Genomic DNA, 20,521 nt, shown 5'->3' with positions numbered 1-20,521 from the left:
TAGGATTGCTACGAGTGCCACATGCTAGACAAAGTACTAACAGCAGGATAGCTAAAATGAATACGCGTTGTGAAGAGTGGTGCAGGAGGGAGGGATTCAAATCCTGGGACATTGGAACCGGTTCTGGGGGACGTGGGACCAGTACAAACCGGACCGTCTGCACCTGGGCAAGACCGGAACCAATGTCCTAGGGGGAGTGTTTGCTAGTGCTGTTGGGGAGGGGTTAAACTAATACGGCAGGGGGATGGGAACCTATGCAGGGAGACAGAGGGAAGTAAAATGGGGGCAGAAGCAAAAGATAGAAAGAAGAAAAGTAAAAGTGGAGGGCAGAGAAACCCAAGGCAAAAATCAAAAAGGGCCACATTACAGCAAAATTCTAAAGGGACAAAGTGTATTAAAAAGACAAGCCTGAAGGCTCTGTGCCTCAATGCGAGGAGTATTCGGAATAAGGTGAATGAATTAACTACACAGGCAGCTATTAACGAATATGATATAATTGTGATTACAGGGACATGGCTCCAGGGTGACCAAGGCTGGGAATTCAACATCCAGGATCAATATTCAGGAAGGATAGACAGAAAGGAAAAGGAGGTGGGGTAGCGTTGCTGGTTAAAGAGGAAATTAACGCAATAGTAAGGAAAGACATTAGCTTGGATGATGTGGAATCTGTATGGGTAGAGCTGCGGAATACCAAAGGGCAGAAAACACTAGTGGGAGTTGTGTACAGGCCACCAAACTGGAGTAGCGAGGTTGGGGACAGCATCAAACAAGAAATTAGGGATGCGTGCAATAAAGATACAGCAATTATCATGGGCGACTTTAATCTACATATAGATTGGGCTAACCAAACTGGTAGCAATACGGTGGAGGAGGATTTCCTGGAGTGTATTAGGGATGGTTTTCTAGACCAATATGTCGAGGAACCAACTATAGGGCTGGCCATCCTAGACTGGGTGATGTGTAATGAGAAAGGACTAATTAGCAAGCTTGTTGTGCGAGGCCCCTTGGGGAAGAGTGACCATAATATGGCAGAGTTCTTTATTAAGATGGAGAGTGACACAGTTAATTCAGAGACTAGGGTCCTGAACTTAAGAAAAGGTAACTTCGATGGTATGAGACGTGAATTGGCTAGAATAGACTGGCGAATGATACTTAAAGGGTTAACGGTGGATAGACAATGGCAAACATTTAAAGAGATCACATGGATGAACGTCAACAATTGTACATCCCTGTCTGGAGTAAAAATAAAACAGGGAAGGTGGCTCAACCGTGGGTAACAAGGGAAAATAGGGATAGTGTTAAATCCAAGGAAGAGGCATATAAATTGGCCAGAAAAAGCAGCAAACCTGAGGACTGGGAGAAATTTAGAATTCAGCAGAGGAGGACAAAGGGTTAAATTAGGAGGGGGAAAATAGAGTATGAGAGGAAGCTTGCTGGGAATATAAAAACTGACTGCAAAATCTTCTATAGATATGTGAAGTGACAAAGATTAGTGAAGACAAACGTAGGTCCCTTGCAGTCAGATTCAGGTGAATTTATAATGGGGAACAAAGAAATGGCAGACCAACTGAACAAAGAGTTTGGTTCTGTCTTCACGAAGGAAGATACAAATAACCTTCCGGAAATACTAGGGGACCGAGGGTCTAGCGAGAAGGAGGAACTGAAGGAAATCCTTATTAGTCTGGAAATTGTGTTAGGGAAATTGATGGGATTGAAGGCCGATAAATCCCCAGGACCTGATAGTCTGCATCCCAGAGTACTTAAGGAAGTGGCCCTAGAAATAGTGGAAAATGATCACCAATGCATCCAACAGTCTATCGACTCTGGAACAGTTCCTATGGACTGGAGGGTAGCTAATGTAACACCATTTTCTTTAAAAAGAGGGAGAGAAAAAGGGGAATTTTTGACCGGTTAGCCTGACATCAGTAGTGGGGAGAATGTTGGAATCAATTATTAAAGATGAAATAGCAGCGCATTTGGAAAGCAGTGACAGGATCGGTCCAAGTCAGCATGGATTTATGAAAGGGAAATCATTCTTGACAAATCTTCTAGAATTTTTTGAGGATGCAGAATAGACAAGGGAGAACCAGTGGATGTGGTGTATTTGGACTTTCAAAAGGCTTTTGACAAGGTCCCACACAAGAGATCGGTGTGCAAAATTAAAGCACATGGTATTGGGGGTAATGTATTGACGTGGATAGAGAACTGGTTGGCAGACAGGAAGCAGAGAGTCGGGATAAATGGGTCCTTTTCAGAATGGCAGGCAGTGACTAGTGGGTTGCCGCAACTATTTACAATATACATCAATGATTTAGACAAAGGAATTGAGTGTAATATCTCCAAGTTTGTAGATGACATTAAACTGGGTGGCAGTGTGAGCTGTGAGGATGATGCTAAGAGGCTGCAGGGTGACTTGGACGGGTTAGGTGAGTGGGCGAATGCATGGCAGGTGCAGTATAATGTGGATAAATGTGAGGTTATCCACTTTGATGGCAAAAAAACGAAGGCAGAATATTATCTGAATGGCGGCAGATTAGGAAAGGGGAGGTGCAACGAGACCTGGGTGTCATGGTACATCAGTCATTGAAAGTTGGCAGGCAGGTACAGCAGGCAGTGAAGAAGGCAAATGGTATGTTGGCCTTCGTGGCTAGAGGATTTAAGTATAGGAGTAGAGAGATCGTACTGCAGTTGTACAGGGCCATAGTGAGGCCTCACCTGGAATATTGTGTTCAGTTTTGGTCTCCTAACCTTAGGAAGGATGTTCTTGCTATTGAGAGAGTGCAGCGAAGGTTCACCAGACTGATTCCCGGGATGGCAGGACTGACATATGAGGAGAGACTGGATCGACTGGGCCTGTATTTATTGGAGATTAGAAGAATGAGAGGGGATCTCATAGAAACATATAAAATTCTGACGGGACTGGACAGCTTAGATGCAGGAAGAATGTTCCCGATGTTGGGAAAGTCCAGAACCAGGGGTCACAGTCTAAAGATAAGGGGTAAGCCATTTAGGACCGAGATGAGGAGAAACTTCTTCACTCAGAGAGTTGTTAACCTGTGGAATTCTCTACCGCAGAGAGTTGTTGATGCCAGTTCATTAGATATATTCAAGACGGAGTTAAATATGGCCCTTATGGCTAAAGTGATCAAGGGGTATGGAGAGAAAGCAGGAATGGGGTACTGAGGTGAATGATCAGCCATGATCTTATTGAATGGTGGTGCAGGTTCGAAGGGCCGAATGGTCTACTCCTGCACCTATTTTTCTATGTTTCTATGTTTGGTTAGGATGGTTTATTGTCTAGTTTGGTTTTGTTGGGGGTGCAATGTTTGTAACTTTTTTTGATATGTCATTTTGACCCTTTGCCGTTGGTGTCGTTTGTATCATTCAAAAGCTCAGTGTAGATGTGCCTGTATGATGGCACATAGCATGGCCAGTATTAGATGCATCCCTCAGCTTCCTCCATTCAACCAAACCAGTCCATTATGAGCTGGCGACGTGTGACTCTTGCTCCGGCAGCATCTGGCACTGCCTCCCCTGTGGATGGGGTGGCTATGATATCGGGGCCTTGTCAGGCTCCTCTTCGTCGTCGTCCTCCTCCTCTTGAGGTGGGCCTCTAATCCCCACTGGCAATGCCTGGCCCCTCATGATGGCCAAGTTGTGTAGCATGCAGCACACCACAATGAATTTGGAGACCTGTTGAGGGGAGTATTGAAGGCTGCCTCCAGAGGGGTCCAGGCATCGGAAGCAGTGCTTGAGCACCCCAATTGTCTGTACGATGATGTTGCGGGTGGCTGCATAGCTCTCATTGTAGCGCTGCTCAGCTTCTGTAGTGGGGTTGCGGAGGAGGGTCATAAGCCGTATCCTTTGTCCCCAATCAGCCAGCGCTGCCCTTCCCTTGGTCATTGAAATATTCGTGAGACACTGCTCTCACGCAAGATGAAAGCATCACGTGTGCTCCCTGGATAACGAGGATGCACTGCGTGTGATTGCACACCAGCTCGACGTATCGGGAATGGTATCCCTTTCTGAATGGCTCTGCATTGTCAAATGATGCTCGCAAGGCCATGTGCTACAGTTAATGGCTCCTTGAACCCTCGGGAAGCCTGCAATTCTGCCAAACCCACATGCCCTCTCATTCTGGCTGTCCCTGCTCATTGGGAACTTTATGAAGTCCATTCTGCAGGCATACAGAGCCTGCGACTTGGCGAATGTAGTGATGTGTAGCGTATTGAGAGATGTTGCATATGTCCCCTGCTGCTGTCTGGAAGGAGCCGGACGCATAGAAGGCCAGCGCCAGTCACCTTCACTGCAATGGGCAGCGCAGACATGTTGGCGCTGGAAGGCTGTAGGTCTGCCTGTAGGAGCTGACATATCTCTGTCAGCACTTTCTTTCGGAAGCGTAACCTTCTCACACACTGCTCCTCAGAGCTGGAGGTATGAGCGTTGGTCCCTGTAAACCCATCGGACGTCTTCAGCCTCTCCTCATCCGTGGCCTGACATGACCGGCAGGCCTTCTTCTAGCTTGAAGCCACTTGCCAATAGCAACTAGCATGATATGCTGACGAACTTGTAATGCCCCCATTAAAGTCTCTCACTGACATTGAAAGGACAATGTAATGGCAGATAAAATTGTCATTTGCAAGTCAGAGCTTCACGCAACGTGTTGTGCGCAACTGCTGCAGTCAATGTGACCTGCGATGCAGGATCCTCCTCCCTCCATTTAAATACGCTGCCAATACCGCCTGCTGCACCCTGAGAATACCGTTTTTTTTTTAGATGTTTCCTGGGGCGGATGTTAAATGAGGCGTAAAGGCCAAATTTTTCATCCGGGAGGCAAGCGCAGTGTTGCACGATTGACGTCATAATCTGAGACAAATTGGAGGGCGGGGCAGTAAGCTTTTGCGCCGCCGCAAATCAGGAGCCTAATTTACCGGCCGGGCGCTAAAACCTAAACGCTCGGCATTACGTCCAGAAACACTATCTATCAAAGGGCATAAAAGGTTGCAGCCAGAGACAACTAGAGGCACTTTTATGCTGCACTAGGGCTCTGGGACAGCACAGCAGTCAACTGCTGAACTCACTCCCCCCTTTTAACTTTACTTATCTGACCCTCCTCCATGTTAAGAGGACCAACAGGAGAATTCTGGATTTTCTGCGCCTCCAACTTGCACTCTTGGGACTCTTCTCTTACGCAGTCCCTCGGAATCGAGGATGACTTGCTTCCACACTAAAAATGAGTTCACAGGTGACTGAAGAGTCCAATGCAGGATCTTCAGTCTCTGTCACAGGTGGGACAGATGGTGGTTCAGGAAAAGGGTGAGTGGGGGGCCTGGGTTGCCACGCGCTTCTTCCGCTGTCTACGCTTGGCTTCAGCTTGCTCTCGGCGAAGAGACTAGAGGTGTTCAGCACCTTCCCGGATGCTTTGAGTGGTCTTGGGCCAGGGATTCCCAGATGTCGGTGGGGATGTTGCATTTTTTCAAGGAGCCTTTGAGGGTGTCCTTGAAGCGTTTCCTCTGCCCACCTGGGGCTCATTTGCAGTGTCAAAGCACCGAGTAGAGCACTTGTTTTGGGAGTCTCGTGTCAGGCATGCGGACGATGTGGCTTGTCCAATGGAGCTGGTCGAGCGCGGTCAATGATTCAATGCTGGGGATGTTGGCCTGCGCGTGAATACGGACGTTAGTGGGCCTATCCTGCCAATGTATTTGCAGGATCTTGCGGAGGCTGCGTTGGTGTTACTTCTGAGGTACCTGCTGTACATAGTCCATGTCTCTGAGCCATATAGGAGGACGGGTATCACTACTGCTCTGTAGACCATGAACTTGGTGCTGGGTTTGAGGTCCTGGTCTTCAAACACTCTCTTCCTCAGATGACTGAAGGCTGCACTGGCACACTGAAGGCAGTGTTGGACCTCGTCATCGATGTCTGCCCTTGTTGACAGTAGGCTCCCGAGGTATGGAAAATGGTCCAGTTGTCCAAGGCCTCATCGTGGGTTTTGATCATCGGGGGGCAGTGCTGTGTGGCGGGGGCAGGTTGGTAGAGGATCTTTGTCTTACAGATGTTTAGTACAAGGCCCATGCTCTCTTACACCTCGGTGAAGGTGTTGACGATGGCTTGGAGTTCGGCCTCCGAATGTGTGCAGACACAAGTGTCGTCTGCGTACTGTAATTCAATGATAGAGGATGGGACGACCTTGGATCTGGCTTGGAGGCGGCGGAGGTTGAACAGATTCTCATTTGTCCTGCAATTTAGCTCCGCTCCAGCGGGGAGCTTGCTGAGGGTGAGATGGAGCATTGCAGCAAGGATGATCGTTGGTGCAATGACACAGCCTTGCTTGTCCCCGGTCCGAACGTGAATTAGGTCTGTGGTGAATCTGCTGGTCAGGATCACGGCTTGCAGGTCATCGTGAAGCAGGCGGAGAATGGTGACAAACTTTTGAGGGCAGCTGAATCAGAGGAGGATGCTCCATAATGCCTCACGATTGACAGTGTCAAAAGCCATTGTGAGGTTAAAGAAGGCCATGTACAAGGGTTGTTGCTGTCCCCTGCATTTCTCTTGTATTTGCCGCGCGGTGAAGATCATGTCCATTGTGCCCCTTAGTGGGTGGAATCCGCATTGTGACTCTGGGAGGAGCTCTTCAGCCACAGGGAGAAGGCGATTGAGGAGGATTCTTGCAATACCTTTCCTGTGGCCGACAGCAGGGATACTCCTCTGTAGTTACCGCAGTCAGACATGTCTTCCTTCTTGAAGATGGTCACGATTACGGCGACTCTGAGATCTCCTGACATGCTCTCCTCCTTCCAGATAAGAGGAATGAGGTAACGAATTCGCGCCAATAGTGCTTCTCCGCCATGTTTTAGTGCTTCGGCGGGATTCCATCTGCTCCTGAGGCCTTGTTGTTCTTCAGTTGTCAGATGGCCTTTTCTATCTCATGCCAGGCTAGGATGGTGGCGGGTGGGATGCTGCGGGATGGAGTCGAGGACCCTCACGTCGAAGACAGAGTCTTGGTTAAGGAGATCTTCGAAGTGCTCCTTCCAGTGGGCACTGACTGCCTCTCTGTCCTTGATGAGCACCTCTCCGTTCTTGGCCAGCAGTGAGTTGTGCCTTGGGTGCTTGGGCCATAGGTGGTCTTGACTGTGCTAAAGAATCCTTACACGTCGTGGTTGTTGGCTAGCTGCTGGGTCTCCTGTGCTTTCTCCACCCACCATCTGTTCTTTAGGTCGCGGGTTTTCTGTTGGACCTCGGCCTTCAGACGTCTGCAGAGCTGCTTTCTTGCTCTCAAGTTGTGTTGATGTTTCCAGTTCAAGAATGCCTTGCGCTTGTGGCATATTAGCTCCTGGATCTCCTGGGTGTTCTCGTCGAACCAGTCTTGGCGTTTCCTGGTCGAGTGACCGAGCGTCTCTTCGCAGGTGCTAATTATGGAGGCCTCAAGGGAAGACCAGGTACCGTGGACAATCTGCATCTTTAGGTCACTGGGAGTTGTCAGATTGGTAGCGAGGTGCTGGCTAAATAGGGCTTTCTTAGCAGGATCTTTGAATGCTCCAGCGTTGAATTTCCTGCGGCATTGCTTCTGTTGCCATCGCTGTTTTGGGGCAACATTGATGGTGATGACAGAGCGGATTAGGCGGTGGTCCGTCCAGCAGTCGTTGGCTCCTGTCATGGCGCGGGTGATGCGCACGTCCTTGCAGTCCCTCACTCGGATGATGACGTAGTCTAGAGATGCCAGAGCTTGGAGCGAGGGTGTTGCCATGAAGCCTTATATTTGTCTTTCTGATAGAACAGGGTATTGGTTATGACAAGACCATGTTCTGAGCATTTCGTCAGGAGGAGGGTACCTTTGGAATTGGCTTTCCCTATCCCCTCTCTGCCAATCACACCTCCCCAGAGGTCAGTGTCTTTTCTAACTCTGGCATTGAAGTTGCCAAGGAGGATCAGCTTGTCGCCAGTTGGGACTCGGGGCAGGGATTGTTCGAGGCTGGAGTAGAATTCCTCTTTGGTCTCGTCTGTAGCTTCCAGTGTTGGGGCGTAAGCGCTGAAGACTGTAGCGCACTGGTTTCGGGCTAGAGTGAGCCGAAGAGTCATGAGGCATTCGTTCGTCCCACAAGGGGAGTCTCTGAGACGGCCCACTAATTCATTCTTTATGGCGAAGCCTACCCCATGGTGGCGGCGTTCTTCTTCTGATTGACCTTTCCAGAAGAAGGTGTAACCACCATCTTGTTCTTTGAGTTGGCCTTCCCCTGCCCGCCGGGTCTCACTTAGGGCGGCGATGTCTACGTCGAAGCTCCTGAGTTCCTGGGCAACGATAGCAGACCAGGCTTTGCTGCGTTGGCCTAGTACACAAACACACACACACATACTCCTACTGTCCTCCTTCCTCTTTCCCACAGGTCCTCTCTCCTTGGGGTTGCAATGTAATCCTCACAACACCTCGCTGTAGGCCTGTGCTGCTCCTTCCCTGGACTTGGGACTATTGACAAATTGAATCTGATGCTGTTGGATGCATGAAGTTCAGTGTCTACATCCTCTGTTCTTTTAACTCTGGATGCCTGCTCATATCCTGCTCCCTTCATTCCATGTTCTAAAGTAAATTTTTTAGTCACTGCACCCCTGCCTCTGGAATTCTATTCTAAGACCAATTTGTCTTGCCATTTCTTTGTCTTCAGAAACTTCTCTTCAACTATATCTTCGGTGCTCCCAAAATTCCACCTCTTCCTCATTAAGGTTTCCTTTCATTTGCAAACTGCTCTGAGGCATTATCTTACATAAGGAGTCCTCCATAAAATTCAAGCTGATGCTATTACTGGGAGTGCTGTGCAACAAGTGCTGATGGCACATTAAGTACCTTGTAACAAGATACAAGTTCATTGGTAGTTGCTGAGAGCACAGAAACGCCTGGAAATTATACTTCAGGGGGTGGGGGGAGGCGAGGGTCCAATGACTGAAACATTTCTACAGGTAACAGTTGACTCTGGATGTCAAGATACAGCATTCTCGGTGACAAGTGTCTAGATGAAAATATCCCAGGCAACAATCACAATGCACAAAGCTTCATTATTGGTATTCTTTTGCTGGGGGAACAGCAAATTGGGGAAGAACATTTCAACACTGAACCGGGATTCAAGGAGGGCAGATAAACTGTATTGTATGGTTCGTGTACTCTGTTTATACCAACTCTGAGCTCCAACATGTGCGCAAGTCGCTTCTGTGTACAGAGATTGTAGTGCAGGTAAGATTAATTGGATGTCCCCTGTGACAATTTTGAGAATGGTGCCATTTTACACCTACCAGAATTTGTCCACACCAGTTTTGCTGTTGCACAAGCACTATATTTTCCAGATGAAAGCTATTGGCACCATTAAAAAGACATAAAAAACTGCCTTGGCTATCACAAGATGCTGTTTGGCCAGAGTTACCGAGCCTGACAGTGTAAAGAAACTGAACTAGCAATCATTAGATAGTAACACTGGGCACTGATTGTGGGGGCGGGAGGGGGGGGCACTACTGAGACAGTGGGAGGGAACTGATTCCCAGTGTTATAGCCATTACCGTAACAGTATTTCAACAACAACAAGAACTTGAACTTATATAGAGCCTTTAACGTAGAAAAATGTCCCAAGGAGCTTCACAGGAGTATTATCAAACGAAGTCTGACACCGAGTCACATAAGGAGATATTAGGGCAGATGACCAAAAGCTTGGTCAAAGAGGTAGGTTTCAAGGAGTGTTTTAAAGATGGAAAGAGAGGTAGAGAGGCGTTGCTTAACCGTTAGCCAATGTAGGTCAGCGCGCACAGGCGTGATGGGTGAACGGGACTTTGTGCAAGTTAGGACATGGGCAGCGAAGTTTTGGATGACCTCAAGTTTACGTAGGGTGAAATGTGGGAGGCCAGCCAGGAGTGTGTTGGAATAGTCAAGTCTAGAGTTAACAAAGGCATGGACGATGGTTTCAGCAGCAGATGAGCTGAGACAGGGGCGGAGACGGGCGATGTAACGGAGATGGAAATAGACCGTCTTAGTGATGGCGCGGATATGTGTTTGGAAGCTGCTCATCTCGGGGTCAAATATGACACCAAGGTTGCAAACAGTCTGCTTCAGCCTCAGACAATTGCCAGGGAGATGGATGGAGTATTTCAGCATTAACAATATAGGTTAATTCAGTTCCTTTGCACAATAATATTTCACAAACCAGTACCCCTGATATGATTGTTAAGATGCACTGTTTAATCAAAAATACCCAATAAATTTTAAATATAAAAGTGAAAAAATTCCCTTCTCCTGGAAATTTTCTCACCCCCTTCAACTCTTGAAAGCACTGATTCTTCACTGGGTATGGTTTCATGGGCTTTAGTCCTCGTCCAGTCCCTCTTCTTCATGGCCATTCTTTATGTGTGAGCCCAGAAAGTGAGTATTGCCAGGCTATTTGACTGCAGGATGCAAGTGCATGGATGCAGTCTATGTTAATTTCGCTGAATTCAGCAGAGTGGTTGTACTACAATTTGCCTCAGTGGCCTTGGATTGGAGGGGGAGGGAAAATCCAACAGGGCTCCTGCTCTGATCAGCACACTGTGATTCCTGCTGGAAAGTGTGCATGTCGGAGGGAGACAGGAACTGTGGTGCACCACATAGCCAAATAGCCCGCCAAGACTCATTGTCTAGATGTACATATGAAAAATGCCCATTTGAGCAAGGTACTGCATGGTTGTAGTGAAGAGTGAAGAAAATTGGAGGGTATAGGAGAAAGAGAGAAAAATTATAACCACACGCTACATGTTTGGGAGTGAGAAAGGGATCTGGTAAATACTCACCAGGCCACTTGGTTTAGAGAGAGTTGAAAACTGCTTGACTACGTTGCTCAGGTCTGTCTCTCTGTTCATCATTGTGTCTGAAAAAGTGGTGTGCAAGGACTCAGCACTGAGATGCCCATCTGCCTTTGTCTGTAACAATCCAAATAAAGTTGTGCATTAATTAAGGGCATATTTTTACATAAGATTTTCTTCATAAGACGTCTATTTTAAGTTTTACTTTTTTTAAAGAGAAAAATAACCACATTGATATAACAAAATTACCTCGGAGACATAGAAATGAATGCAGCCCAGACTTACAAGAGGGAAGCATTCTCTGTTTGCTGGGTGCAAGTGTCCTACCAGAAATGGAAATTCTTAATCCAGTTTCTAGTGGGCATGGCCAATGGCACAAACTGCCTCAAAATGGCAATCTCATTCAAAGAAGCTGGTATGGAAAATGGCAGAGTGCAAGGTGCTTTACTCTGCAACAAACTACACTGTACCTGGCCTGGGACTACTCAAGACTGATAGCAGGTATGCCAAGAGCTTTGTGCGCTTTGGGAACATACAGACCTAGGTCATTTTGATATGGGATGGTACCGAAATTAGGTAAAGAGTTAAGTATGCAAAAGGCAATGGATTAACATAGCTTAGAAATAGTATAAAAGTGAGATCATAATCACAAAGTCGGAAGATGAAGAAGGGAGCCATCTGGAAGGCTGAACTTATCCCACTGTAATAAGAACATAAGAAATAGCAGCAGGAGCAGGCCATGCGGCCCCTCGAGCCTGCTCCGCCATTTAATACGATCATGGCTGATCCGATCATGGACTCAGGTCCACTTCCTTGCCCGCTCTCCATAACTCCCTTATTCCCTTATTGTTTAAGAAATTGTCTATTTCTGACTTAAATTTATTCAATGTCCCACCTTCCACAGCTCTCTGAGGCAGCGAATTCCACACATCCAAAACCCTCTGAGAGAAGAAATTTCTCCTCATCTCAGTTTTAAATGGGCAGCCCGTTATTCTAAGATTATGCCCTCTAGTTCTAGTCTCCCCCATCAGTGGAAACATCCTCTCTGCATCCACCTTGTCAAGCCCCCTCATAATCTTATACGTTTCGATAAGATCACCTCTCATTCTTCTGAATTGCAATGAGTAGAGGCCCAACCTACTCAACCTTTCCTCATAAGTTAACCCCCTCATCTCTGGAATCAACCTTGTGAACCTTCTCTGAACTGCGTCCACAGCAAGTATATCCTTTGGTAAATATGGAAACCAAAACTGCACGCAGTATTCCAGGTGTGGCCTCACCAATACCCTGTACAACTGTAGCAAGACTTCCCTGCTTTTATACTCCATCCCCTTTGCAATAAAGGACAAGATTCCATTGGCCTTCCTGATCACTTGTTGTACCTGCATACTAACCTTTTGTGTTTCATGCACAAGTACCCCCGGGTCCCGCTGTACTGCAGCACTTTGCAATCTTTCTCCATTTAAATAATAACTTGCTCTTTGATTTTTTTCTGCCAAAGTGCATGACCTCACACGTTCCGACATTATACTCCATCTGCCAAATTTTTGCCCACTCACTTAGCCTATGTCCTTTTGCAGATTTTGTGTGTCCTCCTCACACATCGCTTTTCCTCCCATCTTTGTATCGTCAGCAAACTTGACTACGTTACACTCAGTCCCTTCCTCCAAGTTATTAACCTAGATTGTAAATAGTTGGGGTCCCAGCACTGATCCCTGCGGCACACCACTGGTTACTGATTGCCAATCCGAGAATGAGCCATTTATCCCTACTCTCTGTTTTATGTTTGTTAGCCAATCCTCTATCCATGCTGATATATTACCCCCAACCCCGTGAACTTTTATCTTGTGCAGTAACCTTTTATGTGGCACCTTGTCAAATGCCTTCTGGAAGTCCAAATACACCACATCCACTGGTTCCCCTTTATCCACCCTGTTCGTTACATCCTCAAAGAATTCTAGCAAATTTGTCAAACATGACTTCCCCTTCATAAATCCATGCTGACTCTGCCTGACTGAATTTTGCTTTTCCAAATGTCCTGCTACTGCTTCTTTAATAATGGACTCCAACATCTTCCCAACCACAGATGTTAGGCTAACTGGTCTATAGTTTCCTGCTTTTGGGGTCTGCCTCCTTTTTTAAATCGGGGCATTTTACATTTGCAGTTTTCCAATCTGCTGGGACCTCTCCAGAATCCAGGGAATTTTGGTAAATTACAACCAATGCATCCTCTATCCCTGCCGCTACTTCTCTTAAGATCCTAGGATGCAAGCCATCAGGTCGAGGGGATTTATCCGCCTTTAGTCCCATTATCTTACTGAGTACCATCTCCTTAGTGATTGTGATTGTTCCTCTCCCCATAGCCCCTTGACTATCCACTGTTGGAATATTATTATTGTCCTCTACCGTAAAGACTGATACAAAATATTTGTTCAGAGTTTCTGCCATCTCCATGTTCCCCATTACTAATTCCCTGGTCTCGTCCTCCAAGGGTCCAACATTTACTCTAGCCACTCTTTTCCTTTTTATATACCTATTGAAACTCTTGCTATCTGTTTTTATATTTCGTGCTAGTTTACTTTCATACTCTATCTTCCCTTTCTTAATCAGTTTTTTAGTCATTCTTTGTTGGCATTTAAACACTTCCCACTAGTTTTGGCCACATTGTATGCCCTTGTTTTTAATTGGATACCGTCCTTTATTTGCTTGAAGTAATGTGTGTATCTTCTGCGGCAAAGCATCCTTTGTAATCTCAGTGTTTGTCATGTATATATATGTAATATTTAACGTTTAATAAAACTTCAAGCATCTAGCGCGTATTGAATTAATTCTTGGCATACAGGCACAGGACAGCACTCTTTTGTCTATATTATTACAGAATTCACAGTCCTAACATCATGGTTTGGAGGCACTGCTTAATAAAGGGAAAGAAGGAAGGACTTGCATTTGTATAGAGTCTTTCACAACCTCATGATGTTCCAAAGCGCCTTACAGCCGATGAGTTACTTTTTGAAGTGTAGTCACTGTTAAAATGTGGAGAAAAGCAGAAGCCAAGTGGTGTAAAGCAAGGGCCCACAAACAGCGATGAGATACATGACCAGATAATCTGGTCTTTCAGTGATGTTGGTTGAGGGATAAATATTGGCCGGGACACCAGGATAACTGCCCTGCTCTTCTTCAAATAGTGCCATGGGATCTTTTACATCCACAAAAGGGGGCAATCAGGGCCTCAGTTTTTATGCCTCACCCAAAAGACAGCACCTCCAGCAGTGCTGCACTCCCTCAGTACTGCACTGAAGTGCCAGCCTGGATTAATATGCTCAAGTTTCTGAAGTGGGACTTGAACCCACAACCTTCTTCCTCAGAGGTGAGAGTGCTGCCACTGAGCCATGGCTGATACCTTGGGGAAGGGGAAAGAAAATCTAGATGGAGTAAGTTGATTTCAAAGTACTCCCCCCCATTTTATGTAGAGAAAAATAATGTATCTGCAAGGATTTGAGTCAAAAAATTAAATTTTATTACATGCAAGGATGCCCTCAAATCAGGTAGGCTTCTCTACCAAACCACTCCATGACATCAGTCGTGACATGTAGCTCAATGCCTCCTTGAACATCTCTATTGCAAACAACAGAGGCCATGATTCATTCCAACACGAGCTGTGATCTGGAGGTACCTATCTGGAGGGGCAAAGTGTGTTAAAAAGACAAGCCTGAAGGCTCTGTGCCTCAATGCGAGGAGTATTCGGAATAAGGTGGATGAATTAACTGCGCAGATAGCAGTTAACGGATACGATGTGATTGGCATCACGGGAACATGGCTCCAGGGTGACCAAGGCTGGGAACTCAACATCCAAGGGTATTCAGCATTTAGGAAGGATAGGCAGAAAGGAAAAGGAGGTGGGGTGGCGTTGCTGGTTAAAGAGGAAATCAATGCAATTGTAAGGAAGGACATTAGCCTGGATGATGTGGAATTGGTATGGGTGGAGCTGCGGAATTCCAAAGGGCAGTAAACGCTAGTGGAAGTTGTGTATAGACCACCAAATAGTAGTAGTGAGGTTGGGGACAGCATCAAACAAAAAATAAGGGATGTGTGCAATAAAGGTACAACAGTAATCATGGGCAACTTTAAACTACATATTGATTGGGCTAGCCTAACTGGTAGCAATGCGGTGGAGGAGGATTTCCTGGAGTGTATTAGGGATGGTTTTCTAGACCAATATGTCGAGGAACTAACTATAGGGCTGGCCATCCTAGACTGGGTGATGTGTAATGAGAAAGAACTAATTAGCAATCTTGTTGTGCGAGGCCCCTTGGGGAAGAGTGACCATAATATGGTAGAATTCTTTATTAAGATGGAGAGTGACACAGTTAATTCAGAGACTAGGGTCCTGAACTTAAGGAAAGGTAACTTGAATGGTATGAGACATGAATTGGCTAGAATAGACTGGTGAATGATACTTAAAGGGTTGACGGTGGATAGGCAATGGCAAACATTTAAAGATCACATGGATGAACTTCAGCAATTGTACATCCCTGTCTGGAGTAAAAATAAAACTGGGAAGGTGGCTCAGCCATGGCTAACAAGGGAAATTAAGGATAGTGTTAAAACCAAGGAAGAGGCATATAAATTGGCTAGAAAAAGCAACAAACCTGAGGACTGGGAGACATTTAGAATTCAACAGAGGAGGACTAAGGGTTTAATTAAGAGTGGGAAAATAGAGTACGAGAGGAAGCTTGCAGGGAACATAAAAACTGACAGCAAAAGCTTCGATAAATATGTGAGGAGAAAGAGATTAGTAGGTCCCTTGCAGTCGGATTCAGGTGAATTTATAATGGGGAACAAAGAAATGGCAGACCAATTGAACCAATACTTCGGTCCTGTCTTCACTAAGGAAGATACAAATAACCTTCCAAATGTACTAGGGGACAGTGGGTCTAGTGAGAAGGAGGGAAATTGTGTTAGGGAAATTGATGGGATTAAAGGCCGATAATTCCCCGGGGCCTGATAGTCTGCATCCCAGAGCACTTAACGAAGTGGCCCTAGAAATAGTGCATTGGTGATCATTTTCCAACAGTCTATCGACTCTGGATCAGTTCCTATCGACTGCAGGGTAGCTAATGTAACACCACTTTTTAAAAAAGGAGGGAGAGAGAAAACGGGTAATTATAGACCGGTTAGCCTGACATCAGTAGTGGGGGAAATGTTGGAATCAATCATTAAGGATGAAATAGCAGCGCATTTGGAAAGCAGTGACAGGATCGGACCAAGTCAGCATGGATTTATGAAATGGAAATCATGCTTGACGAATCTTCTGAAATTTTTTGAGGATGTAACTAGCAGAGTGAACAAGGGAGAACCAGCGGATGTGGTGTATTTGGACTTTCAAAAGGTTTTTGACAAGGTCCCGCACAAGAGATTGGTGTGCAAAATCAAAGCGCATGGTATTGGGGGTAATGTACTGGCGTGGATAGAGAACTGGTTGGCAGACAGGAAGCAGAGAGTCGGGATAAACTGGTCCTTTTCAGGATGGTAGGCAGTGACTAGTGGTGTGCCGCAGGGCTCAGTACTGGGACCCCAGCTCTTTACAATATACATTAACGATTTGGATGGAATAGAGTGTAATATCTCCAAGTTTGCGAAAGACACTAAACTGGGTGGCGGTGTGAGCTGTGAGGAGGACGTTAAGAGGCTGCAGGGTGACTTGGATAGGTTAGGTGAGTGGGCAAATGCATGGCGGATGCAGTATAATGTGGATAAATGTGAGGTTATCCATTATGGGGGCAAAAACACGAAGGCAGAATATTATCTGAATGGCGGCATATTAGGAAAAGGGGAGGTGCAACGAGATCTGGGTGTCATGGTTCATGAGTCACTGAAAGTGGGCACGCAGGTACAGCAGGCAGTAAAGAAGGCAAATGGTATGTTGGCCTTCATAGCTAGGGGATTTCAATATAGGAGCAGGGAGGTCTTAATGCAGCTGTACAGGGCCTTAGTGAGGCCTCACCTGGAATATTGTGTTCAGTTTTGGTCTCCTAGTTTGAGGAAGGACGTTCTTGCTATTGAGGGAGTGCAGCGAAGGTTCACCAGACTGATTCCAGGGATGGCTGGGCTGGCATATGAGGAGAGACTGGATCAACTAGGTCTTTATACACTGGCGTTTAGAAAGATGAGAGGGGATCTCATAGAAACATATAAGATTCTGACGGGACTGGACAGGTTAAATGCGGGAAGAATGTTCCCGATGTTGGGGAAGTCCAGAACCAGGGGACATAGTCTTAGGATAAGGGGTAGGCCATTTAGGACTGATGTGAGGAGAAACTTCTTCACTCAGAGAGTTGTTAACCTGTGGGATTCCCTGCCGCAGAGAGTTGTTGATGCCAGTTCATTGGATATATTCAAGAGGGAGTTAGATATGGTCCTTACGGTTGGGAGTATCAAGGGGTATGGAGAGAAAGCGGGAGGGGGGTGCTGAGGGAGTGATCAGCCATGATCTTGTTGAATGGCGGTGCAGGCTCGAAGGGCCGAATGGCCTACTCCTGCACCTATTTTCTATGTTTCTATGTTTTTAATCCTGGAAAACTGGCATACCGGCTGGGGATACAGAGTTCTCAGCACTAAGCTACTGGAGCTTGGTCAATATACACAATACTGCTCTTTTGATAATTTTTCCCATTTAAAATTTTAAATTTTTTTAATCATCAACAAAGAAAATCTCAGAACTGAAATCACAAGCCCAAATCCCTGTCCACTTTTTGAGTTGATAATGCAAACCTTCCAACTCACCATCGTTTCTGAACAATGGAGGTTGGCAAGGACACGTGTAGAGAATGAATGGCCCCGAAATTGCTGGGAAAATAATGGCGAATTAACGCTGCCCACCATTATTAGTTCTTAAAAAATTCAGCAGAGATACGCCCCAAGTTTTGATTCTCCTTAAATTGCTGAACGATTTGCGCTGCACCATCTTGACAATACCCAAAAATTGCAACCTCGCCTGAGCCTCTCTCTCCATTGAAATTAACTACATGTTATGAAATTGCTGGATTTTGCGCTGTAAATACAAATTAATCTCGCCGCTGCCATTTTGGGTTGGTAATTCATGTCATAAGGACCCTGCTAATGATGTGATTTATGGTTTTGATGTAAAACTCAATCTCGGAGGCCCAGAAAGAGGACAAATGATGCTGTGGAGTCTCACTCCAGCAGGTAGTGAATTGTTCCTAGAGGTTGTTTAAACTTTTAAAAAATCTGTCTTGGGAGTATTTTTGTGCCAGTCTTGCCATCCACACTGCTGTTAGTGTCTGAAGGCAATAATTTTCAGGATGCAAAGCTGTTTTGACTCTCAGAAATGCAAATTAGATAGATTTATTTCAGAAAATAATTTTGGGATACATTACGAGTAAAAATATTTGTATATTTTGCACACCTACTCTGCCATTCATTCACTAACTTCTCAAGGACCAATACAATTACCACAACAACTGGGTTACAATGTCCTCTTCTGCTTGATTTTTATTTTTAACATTTTCTTTCTCCCTCTTAATCTTTTTTCTGTATCTAATTTCTTTCTGATTCAACCTATTTCCTTCTCCATTGTTCGCTGTTTCTTTCTCTAGTCCTAAATTTCATTTATTATGGAGATAGACTATTGGGGTACAATGTTCATGAGGACCCAGATACAACTCTGACATTGCTGCACCATTATCAATTTGCAAATATAGTACGAATTGAAGGGTGAGGTAAAAAAATTCCAATCCATGTCGCTCACCACAAGATGTGCCATTCCAGCAATTTCTGGGCATTGAGACTGAGCACGGATAGAACCTGGCTGGCAAAAGTTCTGCATCAGTCAGAGTTTATGTGGGGTGTAAGTTTGGGAGGCCACTAAAAGATACATTAGAGAAGTCAAACCTGAAGGTGACAAAGGTGTGGATTATTCATTTACGGGATGTGGGTGTCACTGGCAACGTCAGCATTTATTGCCCATCCCTAAAAGATAAGTGTCAACAGTGAGATCATGATGGAGTCAAGTTATATGGAGGAGGGAGTAGAGGTAATGTGGGGTTTGAAGCACAGCTCATATGCTGGTCTTATTAATTAGCTTATTGCTTTATTTTTGTGTATTAATCAAAATAAATTAAGGGATTGTGACAACCAAAGCTTCTAGAGGTCTAAAAGAGCCTCTGAAACCCCAACCAATTTGCCAAAATTTCACACCTTTGGCATTTCTTAACAGCTTAGTTTAGTTGGCAGCACTCTCAGCTTGGAGTCAGAAGGTTGTGAATTCAAGCTTCTCTCTGAGACTTGAGAGCATAGACTAGGCTACTCTTTCAGCACAGTGCCGAGAGTGTTGAATTGTTGGGGGTGTAGCGTTTTGGATATTAAACCGAGGTGCTGTCTGGTGGTTCAGGTGTGTTAAGGATTCCATTATTTGAAGATGAACCAACATTACTTCCTCATCCAACATCACCAAAAATGCAATAATCAGTTCATTCATCTCACTGTGGTTTGTGGGACACTGTGTTTGCCGATATACCAAGTGACCAATCAACATAATTAATTGTATGAGTGCTTTGAGATGATGAGGTGTTTATAGATATACCCTGTGCAGGTTGTTCTTTTTAATTTCATTGAAATACTTAACAATACCATCTGAATAGTCCCTGGCCAAAGACCACCCTTAGTGGAGGAATTGCATCCAGGAGGGCGCTGCGCTCGAGTCTTGTCGCCGAGAGCATGCAGAAATCAAGCGCAGGCAGCAGAAAGAGCGTGCGGCAAACCAGTCCCACCCACCCCTTCCCTCAATGACTATCTGTCCCACCTGTGACAGAGACTGTGGTCCTTGTATTGGACTGTACAGCCACCTATGAACTCGTATTAAGAGTGGAAGCAAGTCTTCCTCGATTCCAAGGGACTGCCTACGATGATGGCTTCAATGAGATTTGGCATCTGCAGTCCAAACACCTATTATTGTGTAAAGATCTTTTCCATAAGTTTAAAGTCATATTTTACATGGGTGCAAGAAACGTGGATTCCTCAGAATGACAACTGCAAATTCTGTAAAGGACTATGTGTAGTTAAAGGCACCAGGTTTCTCTGATCCAAAGGCTGCAACAAACTAGCCCCCAAGTCTGGGAATAAGGACAATCGACTCAAAATAGAACAGATTAATAAATAATTTTAAATACAAATAGGTCACGAATAAGATCGGCCTCTGCTTGATGCCTTGTTTATTTCTCTCAGACACGCCCGCCAAAAATAAATAAAAGTTGTTTGAGGGTGGACGATATTAAACGTTGAAACACGACGCGTTTCTGTCATAAATTACTTACGTCTGTAAAATATATAAAAATTCGGTGACTTTACATCAATTTGTTTCGGGAAATATTTCTTCCGTTGTCCTTTTCGCCCGTTGCCCCGGGAAACGCGCGCGCTTTTTCCTCCACGCAGGCACAGTCCAGCATCAAGACAGCCATCATGGCTGATCTGACCAATCGGCTTCATGCTTTGAGGTCACGTGGAGCCGTGATAGCCTCTTCGGACACGAGGAATACATGAAGGCAATGCCTCTTGTTGAGGGGACAACCAGATGCTTTTTTCTATCGCCAGACTGGTCAGTTAGATTCATTTCACTGTTTCTGCGGTTTTAACTCAAAAATTGAAATACATTTTTTTTGTGGGTGGTCTTATTAACAAAATGGATTGATTT

General features: G+C 45.5%; 2 protein-coding genes across 3 annotated transcripts in view; one reads left to right on the top strand and one right to left on the bottom strand.

The window, feature by feature from the left end:
• Positions 1-20,273, bottom strand: part of LOC139277965 (uncharacterized) — an 81,851-nt gene extending 61,578 nt beyond the window's left edge. For both annotated transcript variants that reach the window (XM_070896602.1, XM_070896603.1), the window contains exons 1-2: positions 20,145-20,273; positions 10,801-10,929 (exon numbers count right to left, since the gene is read on the bottom strand). In XM_070896602.1, the coding sequence (XP_070752703.1) occupies positions 10,801-10,872 (72 nt within the window). In that variant the 5' untranslated portion in view covers positions 10,873-10,929; positions 20,145-20,273. The remainder of the gene's footprint in view (positions 1-10,800; positions 10,930-20,144) is intronic.
• An 84-nt stretch (positions 20,274-20,357) lies between these two features.
• The window catches only part of LOC139278463 (interferon regulatory factor 6-like), a 93,197-nt gene continuing 93,033 nt past the window's right edge, over positions 20,358-20,521 (top strand). Inside the window, exon 1 of the mRNA XM_070897271.1 lies at positions 20,358-20,425. Coding sequence (XP_070753372.1) covers positions 20,402-20,425 — 24 coding nt within the window. The 5' untranslated portion in view covers positions 20,358-20,401. The remainder of the gene's footprint in view (positions 20,426-20,521) is intronic.

Source organism: Pristiophorus japonicus, chromosome 13 (assembly GCF_044704955.1).
Source record: "Pristiophorus japonicus isolate sPriJap1 chromosome 13, sPriJap1.hap1, whole genome shotgun sequence".
NCBI lineage: Eukaryota > Metazoa > Chordata > Chondrichthyes > Pristiophoridae > Pristiophorus > Pristiophorus japonicus.
This window is presented reverse-complemented; position numbering and strand designations above follow the sequence as displayed.